Below are 20,892 nucleotides of genomic sequence, written 5' to 3'. Positions count from 1 at the left end.
CATTCACTTACAGACACAAATAAAAAGATATATACAAGGGAACCACTCGTTCACGTTTACAGGAAAATGTATGCAGTCAAAACACACTTAGAAACATTTCTACAGACATACACAGAAGAACCCTTATACAAACTCACATAGACAGGGACACTAGAAAACAGATATACACACATTGACACAAATATATGCGGGGACTAGAAATTTAATTTTTTTTATCATTTTCTTTCAAATGGGATGTTTTCGCAAAATTCCTGTGAAAGTTCACTGTAGTCCGCATTTTGCCGATTTTGCCAATTTCTCCAGAACGTTGCCAGTGTTTGCCAGAATGTAGAACAAATGTCAGCCAATGGCAGTATATAAAGGGCTAAGGGACTGTGCAGATTGATTTTTTTAATGCTGGGAATTTGTTTTCCGAAACTTTTCGACTTTGCACAAAACCCCCCCCCCAGAAAATTTCACCTGATTGGTGCACTTCAGCCACAAATATCCTCACCTCTCACCGGAACTGTTCTGACTAAGGCTTGTAATATAGTGCGCGCACGGCGTGGCACAGGTGTTTCGTGTGTAGACGGTAAGCGGTAACAAGCAAGGCTAGGGGGGTGTCAAAGCTCTAGGCCGCGCTGTGATTGGTTCATAGCGTCATGTGGCGTGGTGACAGCACGAAAATACAATTCTCTTGTAGTTTACCTGGTCTGCCGCGCCACCGGCAACGCGCGCGTCCCTAGTATAGAAACGTCTGGCTAACACAGCCAATTCTAATTGTTGCTTGCACTATATTACAGGCCTAATGCTGTACATGCTACGAAAGGGGGAGGGAATTAGCTAAACAGACCTGTCTAATGCTTATTGAGGTCTCCGTTCCTGGCCATATATCAAACCCCTCATGTTCCACTAGAGGCGTCTGCAAAGGGCTGTGGATCATAACTCTGGCACCTGCGGCTGTTGACAGGATGGGCATGTTATCATTCTGCTCTATTTTCACTTTCAAGGACAGTCCTAGAAACAAGTGGAAACCGAGATGTTAGAGCAGCAATACCTACATACCCCCTTTTCAATTTTTATTATTTTTATATGTGAAAATGTATAATTCTACATTATTACCTAAACTGGCAATCGTTTGGTGCTCCTGTTATAAATCTGTAAAAATCACGATTGTGTGCCTAACATAATGTCCGCCTTTCAGTTTCAATCAATCCGTCAATCACTGTAACTTAGCAACTACAATGTATCCTTCACCTAAGGTAACGTTATCTATTGTTACAGTTTGCAGCTCAAGCTGCTGCGAACATTGGCAACAAATTATCACAAACAAAAAAGTGTTGTACTGCTGGGGAGGTGGGCTAACACCTAGTATAGGATGCTTTCAAACGCCTTCAAAATTGCATTAAGAGTTGAATAAAAGAAAAAAACAAAGTCACTATCTAATACTACAGAACTGATTTATTAATTAAAAAAAAAATAATAATTTTAAAAAAAGGCCATAAGATTTCATGTTTTGCTGCTTAAAGGGTTTATGTATTAAATGCCCCATCTCAATATGTCCCCCAGACTCCTGGTTTTTGAGCCCAAATATATCAGTCCTATTCCCCTTACAGATATGGGTCTCCCCAAGTTATCCCATGGATTAAAGTATGTTTTATGACATTTGAGCATCCATAAAGGTGCCGGGAAGTCTGGATAGACAGAGTTCAAAGAGGAGACGGGATGTTGAGAGGTGTCGGGGTGTTAAGTGGCCGGGGCAGGGCGTAGTACTGGGTCTGAAGAACAGAGACCCCCTGCGGGGAGGACACTCTGGTCTTCCAGACTCAGTGGAGCCTGCCCAGTAGGTGGCAATGGGTTGACTGGGGGAAGTGGCAGAATGTCGGCGCGTTTCCCTTTGGTCAATTCATATGTCCCGCCCACAGGGCATCCCGACCCAGCTTGGAACGTTCCCTCCTCTGACGTCAGCCAAAGGATGAGCCCCTATTCCTATTGACTAGTGGGAGGGAATTCACACGCTCTGATTGGTCGCTCCTCCTACCTCCGTGCTAAGGATAGCTTAGCGGAGGGTATGGAAGAAGGAAGCCGACTCAAAGAACCAGACCATCTAGTGACTTGTGTCGATGACGCGAGGGCGGCCTTTTCAAAGTTGCTCTGTCACGAATAGCAAAGCAACAGGCTTCGTTTTGAAGCTAGGAAAGTCTGCCCTGCAGAGACGAAGTCAGGCGTCAGGACCAAGTTCTGAGAATTGAACGTAGCAGTTGCGGCTAGGAACTGAAGCTAAAAAGAGGACCAGGAAGCCCCGGTGTATATCCCGGTCAGGGTAAGCCTACCGAAGCAGGCGCCCTGCACCTATTTGAGCCTAGATTTCACCCCCAGTAAGTGTGTTTTTATCTGTATTTTGTGTAATTTTTTGTGTTGTACGCGGGTTTAACCAAATAAACGGCATTTTGTTTTTACTACCTTGTTTTGCCTGGTGAATGATCCCGGTGCAAATATAAATAAGTGTTAAAAGTCCTGGTCTCCCATGGCAGTGTCTTTCGGGCTCAAACTCTTACCCCTTAGATGTCACCTGCGGGGTCACACAGGGCTCTGTGCATCTTGTAAGGGAGCTTCAATATACATGTATGCGGATGACACAATCTTATATGCACACAGCCATAGCCTCTCCGACCTTGGACACGACCTTCAATCTAATTTTTCAAGACTTTGATACTGGATTTCCCAAAACAAACTTTTTAAACATTGTAAAAAACTAACTATGGTATTTGGGAGCAATGCTAAATTTCTAAAGCGACCAATGATAGAGCTGCAGATCAGAAACAATACCAATCTAGCCCCTGTCACTACTTTGAAATATCTAGACATATGGCTTAGCTTCCATGTAATATTTTGGTTGCATATTGATACTCTGATATCCAAAACCTTTGCCTAACTGGGTGTACTTTATAGGAACAAATACCCCCTAAGCCCGCTGTTCAGAATGCGTATCACACAGCAGATGCTAATGATAGACTATGGGTCATAGTACACGGTACAGCACCCCAAACTCACCTTAGCAAATTAGGCACCGCGTACAATGCTATATGTCGCTTTCTACAATGTAACTACAACATACATCACTGAGAAATGCTCCAACGACTAGATTGATACATAACTCTGTGCCCGGGACATATCTGAAAACGAGAGGTAACTCTCAATGTATTTTTTCCTGGTTAAAACATTTTTATAAATAAATATGGCCATATTAGTGAGTGGTGCTCAGAACATAAGCCATAAATTGCCTTCCAGCTTAGCACTGTTTAGTAAATCTAGCCAATAGTTTCTAGAGATATATTGATGCATTTTTTTTTTTAAATCAATAAAATATTCAGACAAGTGGATTCAAGCGTGTTCTCTCAGTGAGACAACAAAAAAAAGAAATAATTATATACGGAAAGGAGATGTAGGTGTGCCCGTGAATATTATATTTGAAATCGACTAACTAACACAGTGAGTACGGCGTCAATTAATTTCACCACATAGTATGATTATACAGATTTCATAGGAAGAAGCGGTTTATAAACCTCTGCCAACACATTACTTTTCTTTCCTCCCTCATGGCTCCAAGCCAGGAAGGAGTGAATCTGATCTACATTCTCTATACAGGCATACCCCGGTTTAAGGACACTCACGAGTAAGGACATAATCGCCCAACAGGCAAATGGCAGCTCGCGCATGCGCCTGTCAGCACGTCCTGAACAGCAATACCGGCTCCCTACCTGTACCGCAGCTGTGCGCAAGCGGGGAGACTATAGAGCCTGTTACACATGCGTTATTTACATCAGTTATGCACGTATATGACGATTGCAGTACAGAACATGCATCGATAAGTGGAAAAAAGGGAGTGCTTCACTTTAAGTACATTTTCGCTTTACATACATGCTCTGGACCCGTTGCGTATGTTAATGCAGGGTATGCCTGTACTCTTTCTCTCTGTCACCCATACCACAGATTTTCTTCTTTAAAAAAAAAAAGAGGATTAAAATCAGAACTTTTTCTACATATCTTCCTATCTAAAGGTAGAGTGGTCACTCCTAACACATCCCCTGTTACTCCCTTGCTCACCTGCCCTAACTAATACACAGTTCTTCGTCTGTCCTGCTCAGCTCTTTAATTTTGGACCTCAAAACTCTGTCAAAGGAACTTTGCACCCTCCCTCCATCGAAGCACCTTACCATACTGCTTCCCAGGCCTGGACGCGTTCCAAAAGCTCTCCTTCCCCTGGCTGTTGAATGTGAAGCAGTTTCCATAGATTGGGTGATGGAATTGAGAATATTCCCTGCAGGAAAAAGGTTATGGATTATATAATATATATAGCAAATGGAAATATTACTGTGTGCTCATTCACATGTCTTAGACAGGTCTGCAACCACGCCTTTCACCATTATCAGCCAGTACACAGTGCTCCCACTGCAGCAAGGGATTCTGGGAAGTGACATGGAAATGAGCACGCAGTGCCACCTTTTGCTTCAAATCTATATAACATGGTCCCCTAAAGCTTATGCTTGCTGCATTTCACAGGTTTGAGCACAGCCTGGGTTAAGGTGCATAGCCAGTAAACCCACCCACAGAAAGCTATTTCCTTAATGTATTGAGTGCAGCCTTTGGGGAACTTCAGATCCTCTCGGATGACATCTAGATACATCTCATATTTGTCCCTTATGCACCTTACATTTTAGTTCTGTAATACTATATATTAGAAACATAATAGGTGAGCGGTCCATTCTAGCTTGTTATATTTTCTTTCCTATTGCATGACTTTGTTGCACTAATTGCACTATAATTCCCTGTACTGTTTTGTCTCTGTGCAAAGCGCTGAGTATATAATACATATCATATATAAACAAAGACATACATACATACGGTAGGTTGGCGGCTTGAATCATGTTTTGATCAAAAGATGCAACCAAATGACTCCTTAGTTACACAGACTTTGGCTCTAAATGTAAACGTCACTAGTATAGTTTTAGCCCAAATTGGTAGGAGCGCAGGCTCCGTTCTTTTGTTTTCCATATACAGGCGGTCCTTGCTTTTCTGACGGAATGCGTCCCGCTAAGCGCTGTCGGTTAATGGACTGTCGGATTGCGGGTCCCATGTTAATCGGTGGCGGTGACCCTCGGAAAAGCGGTTCCGGCGTTGGATAATGCGTCCGGCGGACTGCAGTAGCGGCACCAGATACAGCATCCGTCAGAGACCGGGATGTCGGTGAGGACCACCTTTTTTTAATAAGTAGCCCCCAGGGAATGTGAAATCACATCTTTCAGCTGTGACCCCTCTCCCTGCTTGGAACGGGAATTTTATTCACCTGTGAAACCTATCTGTACAACAATCATTCAGCAACTACAATGGTAAATGTGCGGCTTAAAAAAACTAATTAAGAAACAAACCTTTTATCGCAGTTCTTCCCATTAAAAACACAAGAAAAAATGAAGCTCTTGATATCCAGCCCTGGGATTTTCATGACCAGGGGGACTTTGGACATGATATTCACGAAGTGAAACCTGTACCATTCATGGAGGGCATCCACTCCCGACCAGAAAGATTTGTAGAAGCAATCTTCACCGGACGATTTACACTGGAAGCAAGCACAGCATACATTGGTTAGGCCAGGGGTGCTTGAAGATGGGATGATGCCAACTACAGATGCCAAATCTTGATAAAGTAAGAGAGACACCATTTTATCTGTATACACACAGGCATATTGTTTCTGTCTACACACATGTATTATATTAGTGGATGCGGGGAAGCATGCAGGTGGGCACTATTACAGCCCAAGGCTAAATAGTGAAGAATAGATACTACATTTAGAAGACACATGTTGGAGATTGGGAGACAGGTGGTAAATGGAAAAATGCCATGTTCTGAAAACAGAGCAAAGGTCAAGAACAAGAGCGAGGCACTAATAGGACGTGACCATGAAGTTAAACACGTATTTATGCATGGATCTTGTCCAGATATCCTGAAATATTGGTATATAAAGGCAATCCTGTGTATGTTGAAATCAGAATTACTTGGAACATAGACTGACTAATTCTCCATTCATAACTTGCTAAAACGCCTGCTGTGATGTCTGTAAAGGATGACGCTGTGACGCTGTGACGCTGTATCTGTCTCTGAATAAATACTGGAACAAAGCATTTGATCCATGAACTTATTGACTAAGGTGACACACCTTATCTTCAAGATAGAGAGAGAATCTTCTACACCTACGAACTACCTCATCAATCATATCTTTAGTCCTCAAGTTCCCTCCCCCCTCCCCCTCAAACAGGTCAGGTTTTCAGGATATCCCTGCTTCAGTGCACAAAAGATCAAAGGTGGAGCTCAAACATGAATGTGATAAGTGATACAAATGTGAGTCCTAGTACAGGATTCATGTGCAACAAATATGGATGGGTCAATAAGTGAAAACAACCAAGCAAGTGACACAGTGTGTCATATAACAGAACAAAAAAATCAATTGTATCAACACACTACGTGCATTCAAGTGTCAAAGTGAATACAAATAAATGAATATATACTCCTCCACTCTAACCCTGAACAAGATATGTTCCGATGTCCAAATCAGCCAAAGTCCAAAAACCAGGGGGAACGGAGGACAGGTACCAGGGAGAGAGGGAGACATTGACATATAGTAGTACAGAGGTGCGCAAATTGGGTGGCGCGAGTCTGCCTGCGGGTGGCGCGCGGTTTACAGAGGCCCCGCGCGCTTCCCGAAGGCACTTAAATTAAGTGCCAGGGGAGCTGCAGGGCCTCTGTAAACCTTTACTTACCTTGGCTCCACACGCGTCGCCATGGCAACGCAGGATCCTATGATGCTGCAAGGTCATGTGACGGCACAATGCTATGGCAACGTAACATAATGACGCCAGAGCCAACGCCGGAGCCGAGGTAAGTGGGGGTGAGGGGGGGTGCGGAGGTGAGGTGACCGCCGGCAGGGGGGCGCAGGAAAAATGTTTGCGCCCCCCTGGAGTAGTATATCAAAACCAACCAGGATAAATAAGAGTAATCTTCAATAGTTATGCTCACAAACCAGTGGAATAATCAGGAATTTCAAAACTGGGATGTACGCTCCCCTGCAGGTGCTGTGGGCTTACCCTGGGGGACACTGGAATTTCCTTGGGTGCCCGAGCCGGACTGGCACCATGGTGGGTAGACACTTTTTTTGCCTGAGAGGGCACAGCTGGTGATGTATTCATCAGCCAGGGTGGCTGCAGTGTGGCAAGTCGCTGGCTTTCAGTCCAAGACCCAATCTTGCACCTGAGTTGGACAACTCTGGAGAAATTGTTCTTTAAACATCAAGTCCAGTAAACTGTAATACTTGGTGGCATCACTTCCCTCCACCCACCGAGTGCCCTGGTGAATCTGTCTAGACGAAAAGCACACGTAGGTCTCCTTGGCAGTCTTTTCTCCTGACCTGAACATGCCACGGTATGCCTCTGGTGTGAGGACATACTGAGTGAGTAACAAAGCCTTAACATGCCCGTAGTCATCGATGTCCATTGATGGGATTGCCTGGAAGGTCTCCAGGGCTACCGCAGTCATTAGCGGTGACAACCGCAAAACCCAGTCCCGTTCTGGTATACGGAACCGGCGACACTGATCTTCGAATGCTTTGAGAAATTCGTCGATCTTGTCCGTGCAATCCACATACTTGGCAAAGCTGTAGGATGAAACCTTTGGCTGGGGAGGCTGGGTAGAAGTCCACTGGGGTCTTGGGGGCTGTAGCACTTGAGAGGCGGCCATTAGCTGCAACTGCTGCTCAAAGGTAATTTCCACTCCCCAATTGGCGAGGAGTGAGGTGATCCCTGTCTCCGGGAGACTGCAAGACACTGGGGCTACCAGGGCTCCACTCCCGGCATCATGCTCACCATCTGCTTCCTCATCATCCCCGCTCTCCTCCTCCTCCTCCACTTCCAGGGGTGGACAAGCCTCCTGTCCCCCAACTGAAGTGGATGCCCCTCTATCCACAGGCGACGTTATGCACACCTCAGGTGAAGCTATGGTCGCTTCATGTCTCTCAAGATCCTCCCCCAGCACTGCTTTTGCCCGCCGGCAGCTGGTAGTCCATATTCCTCACACCGGGTTACAATCCGTGAATGGTCCCAGGTCCGATAATGACCTGACCTGCTGTCCATCTTCACCCGGAGGCACTAAACTAAGTGACAGAGAGAACCTGGGCTTTTTCTGCTTTGTGCAACATGTGTAAGTCACTACTTGTTTTGAGAGCTCGCAATCTACAAGTTTCTCTTTATGTTAGAAGACCCCTCAGGATTTCAAAACATAAAGCTCAATGATCCCGCCACTGCCACCAGTAAATAAGCTTGTCACGGGAGACCAGGCAGTTTACACCTTTTTACCAGGATCATTCATCGAGCAAAACAGGTAAGTGAAATAAATTGTAGATTTATTCGCATGAAAAGGCATACACCCAGTGGAACACAAAATACAGGCAAAAAGACACACTTACTTGCTTGGGAACTGGGGTAAAAAACTAGACTCTCCTAGGTGCAGGGAATTCTAAATAAGGATTTTCCCCTGACTGGGACTTAGTCGAAATGTCCTTGAACTCAAATCGGCATGAAATTCCAGACGCCACCGCTACGTTCTCCTCTGTAGGACCTGGTTGCAAAAAGCAGGACTTTGAAAATATTCAGGGCAGATTTTGCTGAAACCAGTGCTATTCGCGCAAGAGCGCTTTTGAAAAGCACGCCCTCTTTCTTGCTGGAGACTGATGGGTGCGTGGATTCTTATAGTATTTCTGACTCCATTCACAAAATACTACAGCCCCATCAGAAGCGTGAGTACTTTCTCAGCTGCCAATCAGAGACAAGCTGGTAGAAAAAACAGGGTTAGCAGCAAATCTGAATGAACCAAGGGGCATGTGCAACTTGGCACCTCTGTCCCTGGTTCTCTCAATGCCACCCGCGGTGACTGGCTCCTCCAAGTCTGACAGAACAACTGACCGACCAAACTTGGGTGCTCAGCCTTTTCCTGCTGTCCATTTGCTTCTCACACCTCTGGCTGCTTTGAACTCTGATGTCTCCCAGACTTACTGGCGCCTAACTTGGTAGCCCTGGCAGTCTCTGGGACATCGGTTTTGAAAGCCCACTAACTTACAGTGCATAACACAACACTTCATTACATTACATGTATTTATAAAATAAACCTTTAATACATCCCTAAGCCCTGGGTATGGGGAATAGAATAGAAAAGTGTACTTTGTATTCCTATCACCCTATATACCCCAAACACTATCTATAGGACTTAGCTGGACTCTGTGAGTCCCCCAACAACCTTATCTATGGTTGGGGATACCCATGAACCCAATACTGGTTCTGGGCTACGTGGCACTCAATAGGATACCCCTATGTTACCTAGGGATCCCCGCAGCTACAGGAACACTTTTCATCCCTGTGCCTCATTTACCTTTCTGGCTCTGCTGAAGCAGGGAACCCTAGTCGCGCAAACGTTTTCAAGGGGAAATATTACCGGGACAATGTGCCTACATGTATCCGAGAATCAGGCATGATTCCCAGGTTCATTTTGGGGGTATCCAGCAACTCTGGATCCTGACTACCTAGGCACATTCTGACAACAATTAATCCGCAAAATCCCCCTTGATAACTCAAGCCCTAGCAATCCCTGCTCTCTGACCTGCCCCAGCAATCCCTGCTCTCTGACCTGCCCCAGCAATCCCTGCTCTCTGACCTGCCCCAACAATCCCTGCTCTCTGACCTGCCCCAGCAATCCCTGCTCTCTGACCTGCCCCAGCAATCCCTGCTCTCTGACCTGCCCAAGCAATCCCTGCTCTCTGACCTGCCCCAGCAATCCCTGCTCTCTAACCTGCCCCAGCAATCCCTGCTCTCTGACCTGCCCCAGCAATCCCTGCTCTCTAACCTGCCCCAGCAATCCCTGCTCTCTGACCTGCCCCAGCAATCCCTGCTCTCTGACCTGCCCAGAAAGATAAAAACACAAAAAATATATTTATTACAGGTAATGCATTTAAAAGATACATTGTTACTTGGCTCAAGAGCTAACCCTCTTGAACCCATATACACGGCTCAGGGTTAACCATTCATGAGCTAAACCTTTATTGAGAGACTGGTTAACCCTTTACCATCACAGCCCCGTCCCCACACACCAGCACAGACCCCCTCTCCACACACCAGCACAGGCCCCCTCCCCACACACCAGCACAGGCCCCCTCCCCACACACCAGTGCAGGCCCCCTCCCCACACACCAGCACAGGCCACCTCCCCACACACCAGCGCAGGCTCCCACCCCACACACCAGCGCAGGCCCCCTCCCCACACACCAGCACAGGCCCCCTCCCCACACACCAGCACAGGCCCCCTCCCCACACACCAGCGCAGACCCCCTCCCCACACACCAGTGCAGACCCCCTCCCCACACACCAGCACAGGCCCCCTCCCCACACACCAGCGCAGACCCCCTCCCCACACACCAGCGCAGGCCCCCTCCCCACACACCAGCGCAGGCCCCCTCCCCACACACCAGCACAGGCCCCGTCCCCACAACCCAGCGCTGGTCCCCTCCTCACACACCAGCACAGGCCCCCTCCCCACACACCAGCGCAGGCCCCCTCCCCACACACCAGCGCAGGCCCCCGTCCCCACACACCAGCGCAGGCCCTCTCCCCACACACCAGCACAGGCCCCCTCCCCACACATCAGCGCAGGCCCCGTCCCCATACACCAGCGCAGGCCCCCTCCCCACACACCAGCACAGGCCCCCTACCCGCACACCAGCACAGGCCCCCTCCCCGCACACCAGCACAGACCCCCTCCCCACACACCAGCGCAGGCCCCGTCCCCACACACCAGCGCAGGTCCCCTCCCCACACACCAGCGCAGGCCCCCTCCCCACACACCAGCGCAGGCCCCCTCCCCACACACCAGCGCAGGTCCCCTCCCCACACCCCAGCACAGGCCCCCTCCCCACACACCAGCGCAGGCCCCGTCCCCATACACCAGCGCAGGCCCCCTCCCCACACACCAGCACAGGCCCCCTCCCCGCAAACCAGCACAGACCCCCTCCCCACACACCAGCAAAGGCCCCCTCCCCACACACCAGCACAGGCCCCCTACACACACACCAGCACAGGCCCCCTACCCACACACCAGCACAGGCCCCCTCCCCACACACCAGCAAAGGCCCCCTCCCCGCACACCAGCACAGACCCCGTCCCCACACACCAGCACAGGCCCCCTCCCCACACACCAGCACAGGCCCCCTCCCCACACACCAGCGCAGGCCCCGTCCCCACACACCAGCGCAGGTCCCCTCCTCACACACCAGCGCAGGCCCCCGTCCCCACACACCAGCGCAGGCCCCCTCCCCACACACACCAGCGCAGGCCCCCATCCCCATACACCAGCGCAGGCTCACTCCCCACACACCAGCACAGGCCCCCACCCCGCACACCAGCACAGACCCCCTCCCCACACACCAGCGCAGGCCCCCGACCCCACACACCAGCGCAGGCCCACTCCCCACACACCAGCGCAGGCCCACTCCCCACACACCAGCGCAGGCCCCCTCCCCACACACCAGCACAGACCCCCTCCCCACACACCAGCACAGGCCTCTGTCCCCATACACCAGCACAGGCCCCCTCCCCACACATCAGCGCAGGCCCACACACCAGCACAGGTCCCCTCCCAACACACCAGCACAGGCCCCCTCCCCACACACCAGCACAGGACCCCTCCCCACACACTAGCACAGGCCCCCTCCCTACACACCAGCACAGGCCCCCTCCCTACACACCAGCACAGGCCCCCTCCCCACACACCAGCGCAGGCCCCCTCCCCACACACCAGCACAGGCCCCTGTCCCCACACACCAGCACAGGCCCCTGTCCCCACACACCAGCACAGGCCCCTGTCCCCACACACCAGCACAGGCCCACTCCCCACACACCAGCACAGACCCCGTCCCCACACACCAGCACAGACCCCCTCCCCACACACCAGCGCAGACCCCGTCCCCACACACCAGCACAGCCCCCTCCCCACACACCAGCGCAGGCCCCCTCCCCACACACCAGCACAGGCCTCTATCCCCATACACCAGCACAGGCCCCCTCCCCACACACCAGCGCAGGCCCACACACCAGCACAGCCCCCTGTCCCCACAAACCAGCACAGGCCCCCGTCCCCACACACAAGCACAAGCCCCCATCTCCACACACCAGTGCAGTCCCTCATCCCCATACACCAGCACAGGCCCCCTCCCCACACACCAGCACAGGCCCCCTCCCCACACACCAGCACAGACCCCCTCCCCACACACCAGCGCAGGTCCCCTCCCCACACACTAGCGCAGGCCCCCTCCCCACACACCAGCGCAGGCCCCGTCCCCATACACCAGCGCAGACCCCCTCCCCACACACCAGCACAGGCCCCCTCCCCACACACCAGCACAGGCCCCCTCCCCACACACCAGCGCAGGCCCACACACCAGCGCAGGCCCACACACCAGCGCAGGCCCCCTCCCCACACACCAGCGCAGGCCCCCTCCCCACACACCAGCACAGGCCTCTGTCCCCACACACCAGCGCAGGCCCACACACCAGCACAGGCCCCCTCCCCACACACCAGCACAGGCCCCCTCCCCACACATCAGCGCAGGCCCACACACCAGCACAGGCCCCCTCCCAACACACCAGCACAGGCCCCCTCCCAACACACCAGCACAGGCCCCCTCCCCACACACCAGCACAGGACCCCTCCCCACACACTAGCACAGGCCCCCTCCCTACACACCAGCACAGGCCCCCTCCCTACACACCAGCACAGGCCCCCTCCCCACACACCAGCACAGGCCCCCTCCCCACACACCAGCACAGGCCCCTGTCCCCACACACCAGCACAGGCCCCCTCCCCACACACCAGCGCAGACCCCGTCCCCACACACCAGCACAGCCCCCTCCCCACACACCAGCGCAGGCCCCCTCCCCACACACCAGCACAGGCCTCTATCCCCATACACCAGCACAGGCCCCCTCCCCACACACCAGCACAGGCCCCCTCCCCACACACCAGCACAGGCCTCTATCCCCACACACCAGCGCAGACCCCGTCCCCACACACCAGCACAGCCCCCTCCCCACACACCAGCGCAGGCCCCCTCCCCACACACCAGCACAGGCCTCTATCCCCATACACCAGCACAGGCCCCCTCCCCACACACCAGCACAGGCCCCCTCCCCACACACCAGCACAGGCCTCTATCCCCATACACCAGCACAGGCCCCCGTCCCCACACACCAGCACAGGCCCCCTCCCCACACACCAGCACAGGCCCCCTCCCCACACACCAGCGCAGGCCCACACACCAGCGCAGGCCCACACACCAGCGCAGGCCCACAAACCAGCACAGGCCCCGTCCCCACACACAAGCACAGACCGCCTCCCCACACACCAGCGCAGGCCCCGTCCCCACACACCAGCGCAGGTCCCCTCCCCACACACTAGCGCAGGCCCCCTCCCCACACACCAGCGCAGGTCCCCTCCCCACACACCAGCACAGGCCCCCTCCCCACACACTAGCGCAGGTCCCCTCCCCACACACCAGCACAGGCCCCCTCCCCACACACCAGCGCAGGCCCCGTCCCCACACACCAGCACAGGCCCCCTCCCCACACACCAGCACAGGCCCCCTCCCCACACACCAGCACAGGCCCCCTCCCCACACACCAGCACAGGCCCCCTCCCCACACACCAGCACAGGCCCCCTCCCCACACACCAGCAAAGGCCCCTTCCCCACACACCAGCACAGGCCCCCGTCCCCACACACCAGCACAGACCCCGTCCCCACACACCAGCACAGGCCCCCTCCCCACACACCAGCGCAGGTCCCCTCCTCACACACCAGCGCAGGCCCCCGTCCCCACACACCAGCGCAGGCCCCCTCCCCACACACACCAGCGCAGGCCCCCGTCCCCATACACCAGCGCAGGCCCACTCCCAACACACCAGCACAGGCCCCCTCCCCGCACACCAGCGCAGGCCCTGTCCCCACACACCAGCGCAGGCCCACTCCCCACACACCAGCGCAGGCCCCCTCCCCGCACACCAGCGCAGGCCCCCTCCCCGCACACCAGCGCAGGCCCCGTCCCCACACACCAGCGCAGGCCCCCTCCCCACACACACCAGCGCAGGCCCCCGACCCCACACACCAGCACAGGCCAACTCCCCACACACCAGCGCAGGCCCACTCCCCACACACCAGCGCAGGCCCACTCCCCACATACCAGCACAGACCCCCTCCCCACACACCAGCACAGGCCTCTGTCCCCATACACCAGCACAGGCCCCCTCCCCACACATCAGCGCAGGCCCACACACCAGCACAGGCCCCCTCCCAACACACCAGCACAGGCCCCCTCCCCACACACTAGCACAGGCCCCCTCCCTACACACCAGCACAGGCCCCCTCCCCACACACCAGCACAGGCCCCCTCCCCACACCAGCGCAGGCCCCCCTCCCCACACCAGCGCAGGCCCCCATCTCCACACACCAGCGAAGGCCCCCTCCCCACACACCAGCGCAGGCCCCCTCCCCACACACCAGCACAGGCCCCCTCCCCACACACCAGCACAGACCCCCTCCCCACACACCAGTGCAGGCCCCCTCCCCACACACCAGCACAGGCCCCCTCCCCACACACCAGCACAGGCCCCCGTCCCCACACACCAGCACAGGCCCCCCTCCCCACACACCAGCGCAGGCCCCCTCCCCACACACCAGCACAGCCCCCTCCCCACACACCAGCGCAGGCCCCCTCCCCACACACCAGCACAGACCCCCTCCCCACACACCAGCACAGGCCTCCAGCCCCATACACCAGCACAGGCCTCTATCCCCACACACCAGCACAGGCCCCCTCCCCACACACCAGCACAGGCCCCCTCCCCACACACCAGCACAGGCCTCCAGCCCCATACACCAGCACAGGCCTCTATCCCCATACACCAGCACAGGCCCCCTCCCGACACACCAGCACAGGCCCCGTCCCCACACACCAGCACAGGCCCCGTCCCCACACACCAGCACAGGCCCCCGTCCCCACACACCAGCGCAGGCCCCCTCCCCACACACCAGCACAGGCCCCCTCCCCACACACCAGCACAGGCCCCGTCCCCACACACCAGCACAGGCCCCCTCCCCACACACCAGCACAGGCCCCCTCCCCATACACCAGCACAGGCCTCTATCCCCATACACCAGCGCAGGCCCCCTCCCCACACACCAGCGCAGGCCCCCTCCCCACACACCAGCACAGGCCCCGTCCCCACACACCAGCGCAGGCCCCCTCCCCACACACCAGCACAGGCCCCCGTCCCCACACACCAGCGCAGGCCCCCTCCCCACACACCAGCACAGACCCCCTCCCCACACACCAGCACAGGCCCCGTCCCCACACACCAGCGCAGGCCCCCTCCCCACACACCAGCACAGGCCCCCGTCCCCACACAGCAGCGCAGGCCCCCTCCCCGCACACCAGCGCAGGCCCCCTCCCCACACACCAGCGCAGGCCCCCTCCCCACACACCAGCGCAGACCCCCTCCCCACACACCAGCACAGGCCCCCTCCCCACACACCAGCGCAGGCCCCGTCCCCACACACCAGCACAGGCCCCCTCCCCACACACCAGCACAGGCCCCCTCCCCACACACCAGCGCAGGCCCCCTCCCCACACACCAGCACAGGCCCCCTCCCCACACACCAGCGCAGGCCCCGTCCCCACACACCAGCGCAGGCCCCCTCCCCACACACCAGCGCAGGCCCCCACCCCACACACCAGCACAGGCCCCCGTCCCCACACACCAGCACAGGCCCCCTCCCCACACACCAGCACAGGCCCCCTCCCCACACACCAGCGCAGGCCTCCAGCCCCATACACCAGCACAGGCCCCCTCCCCACACACCAGCGCAGGCCCCCTCCCCACACACCAGCGCAGGCCCCCTCCCCACACACCAGCACAAGCCCCCTACCCACACACCAGCACAAGCCCCCTACCCACACACCAGCACAAGCCCCCTCCCCACACACCAGCACAAGCCCCCTACCCACACACCAGCACAAGCCCCCATCTCCACACACCAGTGCAGTCCCTTATCAGCACACACCAGCACAGGCCCCCATCTCCACACACCAGCGAAGGCCCCCTCCCCACACACCAGCGCAGGCCCCCTCCCCACACACCAGCACAGGCCCCCTCCCCACACACCAGCACAGGCCTCCAGCCCCATACACCAGCACAGGCCTCTATCCCCACACACCAGCACAGGCCCCCTCCCCACACACCAGCACAGGCCCCCTCCCCACACACCAGCACAGGCCTCCAGCCCCATACACCAGCACAGGCCTCTATCCCCATACACAAGCACAGGCCCCCTCCCCACACACCAGCACAGGCCCCGTCCCCACACACCAGCACAGGCCCCGTCCCCACACACCAGCACAGGCCCCCGTCCCCACACACCAGCGCAGGCCCCCTCCCCACACACCAGCACAGGCCCCCTCCCCACACACCAGCACATGCCCCCTCCCCACACACCAGCGCAGGCCCCCTCCCCACACACCAGCACAGGCCCCGTCCCCACACACCAGCGCAGGCCCCCTCCCCACACACCAGCACAGGCCACCGTCCCCACACACCAGCACAGGCCCCCTTCCCCACACACCAGCGCAGGCCCCCTCCCCACACACCAGCACAGACCCCTTCCCCACACACCAGCACAGGCCCCGTCCCCACACACCAGCGCAGGCCCCCTCCCCACACACCAGCACAGGCCCCCGTCCCCACACAGCAGCGCAGGCCCCCTCCCCGCACACCAGCGCAGGCCCCCTCCCCACACACCAGCACAGGCCCCCTCCCCACACACTAGCACAGGCCTCCAGCCCCATACACCAGCACAGGCCTCTATCCCCATACACAAGCACAGGCCCCCTCCCCACACACCAGCACAGGCCCCGTCCCCACACACCAGCACAGGCCCCGTCCCCACACACCAGCACAGGCCCCCGTCCCCACACACCAGCGCAGGCCCCCTCCCCACACACCAGCACAGGCCCCCTCCCCACACACCAGCACATGCCCCCTCCCCACACACCAGCGCAGGCCCCCTCCCCACACACCAGCACAGGCCCCGTCCCCACACACCAGCGCAGGCCCCCTCCCCACACACCAGCACAGGCCCCCGTCCCCACACACCAGCACAGGCCCCCTTCCCCACACACCAGCGCAGGCCCCCTCCCCACACACCAGCACAGACCCCTTCCCCACACACCAGCACAGGCCCCGTCCCCACACACCAGCGCAGGCCCCCTCCCCACACACCAGCACAGGCCCCCGTCCCCACACAGCAGCGCAGGCCCCCTCCCCGCACACCAGCGCAGGCCCCCTCCCCACACACCAGCGCAGGCCCCCTCCCCACACACCAGCGCAGACCCCCTCCCCACACACCAGCACAGGCCCCCTCCCCACACACCAGCGCAGGCCCCGTCCCCACACACCAGCACAGGCCCCCTCCCCACACACCAGCACAGGCCCCCTCCCCACACACCAGCGCAGGCCCCGTCCCCACACACCAGCACAGACCCCCTCCCCACACACCAGCACAGGCCCCCTCCCCACACACCAGCGCAGGCCCCCTCCCCACACACCAGCACAGGCCCCCTCCCCACACACCAGCGCAGGCCCCGTCCCCACACACCAGCGCAGGCCCCCTCCCCACACACCAGCGCAGGCCCCCACCCCACACACCAGCACAGGCCCCCGTCCCCACACACCAGCACAGGCCCCCTCCCCACACACCAGCACAGGCCCCCTCCCCACACACCAGCGCAGGCCTCCAGCCCCATACACCAGCACAGGCCCCCTCCCCACACACCAGCGCAGGCCCCCTCCCCACACACCAGCGCAGGCCCCCTCCCCACACACCAGCGCAAGCCCCCTACCCACACACCAGCACAAGCCCCCTACCCACACACCAGCACAAGCCCCCTACCCACACACCAGCACAAGCCCCCTCCCCACACACCAGCACAAGCCCCCTACCCACGCACCAGCACAAGCCCCCATCTCCACACACCAGTGCAGTCCCTTATCAGCACACACCAGCACAGGCCCCCTCCCCACACACCAGCACAGGCCCCCTCCCCACACACCAGCACAGGCCCCCTCCCCACACACACCAACAAATAAACAATAATAATCATTAAACAACTTGCACCCGTTTGACAATGAAGGTGATTTAAATGTCCCTGCAAGAGGAATCATCCTCATCATCATCATGAACTGATACCATATGATGTCACAGTTACTTCTAAATGCTCAACAAATAAGTCTCGCACGTGTAGTACATGTCACGTAGCGGGAGCCGAGGCTATAATCTTACCTCAATTAAGGAAAGATATTTCCCTAATAGGCACCATGTCAGGACTGGTCTTTGACAAACGTATGATTCAGATGTTTATGACAGTCTAACTCTCTCTCTCTCTCTCTACTCAGTAGTCAACATAGCAGGATGCTAATAAGACAGTTAACAATGTGTCAACTTCTTTTTACTTGACTTTAACTTTGCATCGACAAATTGACCACATTAAAAAGAGGCCTTGAGATTGAATTCACTGATCACATTTGTTTTTTCGTTTCCCCCTAAATGCACCCTAGCATTGGAACTGGAGGTGTGACCGGAGTTTGGAGGGGTTGTAGTTCTATCCCCCCCTCCCCCCACCCCTTCCCCACATCCCCCACTCCCCCCCACCCCTTCCCCACATCCCCCACACATGTGGATATGATGCACTAATATTGTGTTTTTATTCCTCTTTTATTCCTCTTTTATTCAATTGCATCCGGTTCCATCAAACATCCTGAGGTCCACGAGGTTTGCGCTGACCATCTTTACACTACCACTGCCACGTTAAGAAGGACACGGGGTTCCCTTCTTCAAGGTCAAACGGCAACCACAAACCCAACAAAAGGGCCGGTATATATTTCATATACTCTTTTACACCACGAACACAACTTCACATTCATATATTTTTATTATTTTTAATATAGTTAAGGCGTTGTAATATTTTTAAAGCCAGACTATTTAGGGAGCGCCCCAGTTCAAACATTGTCCAGGGGTTGTAGTTCCCCTGGGTTTATATATTACATTATGGTAATGTATGCATGTTACTGATTTCACATGTGCACCACCCTTGCCGAAAGACATTGTTCCTGCACTCCTGTAGCCTAATAATTGCATTGGTCAATATGCTATGCCATGGGTGCTCCACTCTAGTCCTCAAGCCCCCCCCCCCCCCCACAACAGGTCAGGTTTTCAGGATATCCCAGCATCAGCACAGGTGGCACAGTCAGAGGCTCAGTCGTTGACTTACTGAGACTGAGCCTCTGATTGAGCCACCTGTGCAGAAGCAGGAAATGATTGAGCTCCTGGGCTGAAACTGGGTCTGATCAAGCCACCTGTGGAGAAGCAGAGATATCCTGAAAACCTGACCTGTTGGGGGGGAGGGGGGAGGTGCTTGAAGACTGGAGTTGAGCACCCCTGTGCTATGCCACCATTGTCCTGCTAACGCAGCTACTGAGTGATCAAAATGGGCACACTCCAGTAGTAGTGCAAGTGGCATAGACAGACCACAATGCATTAACACCTTCATCCTTTGTGGAAATTGTTTTTCCTGATTAGATTAAGCTAAAGAAATGGTGGCCTTCATAAAAAGGAAATAAACAGCCAACAGAGAGAATGCCACACTGATTCTTACCAGCTTAAACCCCACTTTGAATTTCTTCTGCCCAAGGATAGCTGGCGCCAAACCATCCTCTTGCAACTTCAGCAACCTGAGCCTCTGGTCCAAGCGGAAACTTTCATTGATTTGGCTCGCCAAGTTATCCAGGATATTTTCTAGATCAATTACCTCTAGGTCCCTTTGTGTTGTGTTGAATGCATTGTACTCGTACAAGGAGGAAAGAGTTTCATGGGCAATCTGGTCCAATTGTTTGATATACTCATTCACCTCCGCAAACCTAGGAAGAAAGAACAAGCATCTGTCTGCAAGTGTGTGATCAAGCAGTGTTCAGCCTCAGCACTTCTGTATTCAAATAATCAGAATATCGTACTAAATGGGGTCAATATCTGCTGTGGCTGCACCAACAGGTAAAAATGAGCCCATCTAGCAGATTTCCCATGCCCCATAATGATATAATGCAGGGGGGCTCAACTCCTATCCTTAAACTCCCCCAACAGGTCAGGTTTTCAGGATATCCCAGCTTCAACACAGGTGGCTCAATAAAAGGCTCAGTCAAAGACTGAGGGCATGTCGCTCCAAAATTCTGCCCCCCTAGTCTGGGGCCTAATGGGAAATCCACCACTGCTGCTCTGCATTTGGACACCTCTTAAGATATCGTAACCAAATATTCTATCGTGGTTCTTGAGATCAAGGAGCAAGTTTTTTTAAATCTATGTTTGGATACAATTGGACGCCATTTTGAATCAAGTTAGTGGACTGAACTTTTCAAAACTGCACTGATTTTACCAAAATTTGACAGGATTGTATTGTATATACTATATATAGGTTTCATGGTCTTAGCGCTACAGCTCTGACAGACACCCAGGCTCTTTTATTACCATAATATATACACTTATACACAGACACACCATACACACAGTACACATACAGTATATATGATTTCTTTTTAAGGTTTGTAAGCAAAACCTTTCACAAGTCTGGAAATGTAGAACTTAAGTTGACACACAACCTTAACTCCCCCACCCATCATGCTTTGCTGATGTCATCATACAGTACATGATGCCACCTATGAAATAA

General features: G+C 55.1%; 2 protein-coding genes across 4 annotated transcripts in view; both read right to left on the bottom strand.

Moving 5' to 3' along the window:
• Positions 1-20,892, bottom strand: part of LOC142496764 (phospholipase A2 homolog otoconin-22-like) — a 399,541-nt gene that overhangs the window by 47,409 nt on the left and 331,240 nt on the right.
• SCNN1D (sodium channel epithelial 1 subunit delta) overlaps positions 1-20,892 on the bottom strand; it is a 54,393-nt gene that overhangs the window by 20,971 nt on the left and 12,530 nt on the right. For all 3 annotated transcript variants that reach the window (XR_012802104.1, XM_075603660.1, XM_075603659.1), the window contains 4 exons: positions 19,831-20,092; positions 5,409-5,596; positions 4,197-4,300; positions 833-996 (listed from right to left, as the gene is read on the bottom strand). Coding sequence is in view for 2 of the 3 variants with exons in the window: in XM_075603660.1 (XP_075459775.1) it covers positions 833-996; positions 4,197-4,300; positions 5,409-5,596; positions 19,831-20,092 (718 nt within the window). In the remaining variant the exon portion in view is untranslated. The remainder of the gene's footprint in view (positions 1-832; positions 997-4,196; positions 4,301-5,408; positions 5,597-19,830; positions 20,093-20,892) is intronic.

This window comes from Ascaphus truei, chromosome 6 (genome assembly GCF_040206685.1).
Source record: "Ascaphus truei isolate aAscTru1 chromosome 6, aAscTru1.hap1, whole genome shotgun sequence".
In the NCBI taxonomy this organism is placed as follows: Eukaryota; Metazoa; Chordata; class Amphibia; order Anura; family Ascaphidae; genus Ascaphus; species Ascaphus truei.
This window is presented reverse-complemented; position numbering and strand designations above follow the sequence as displayed.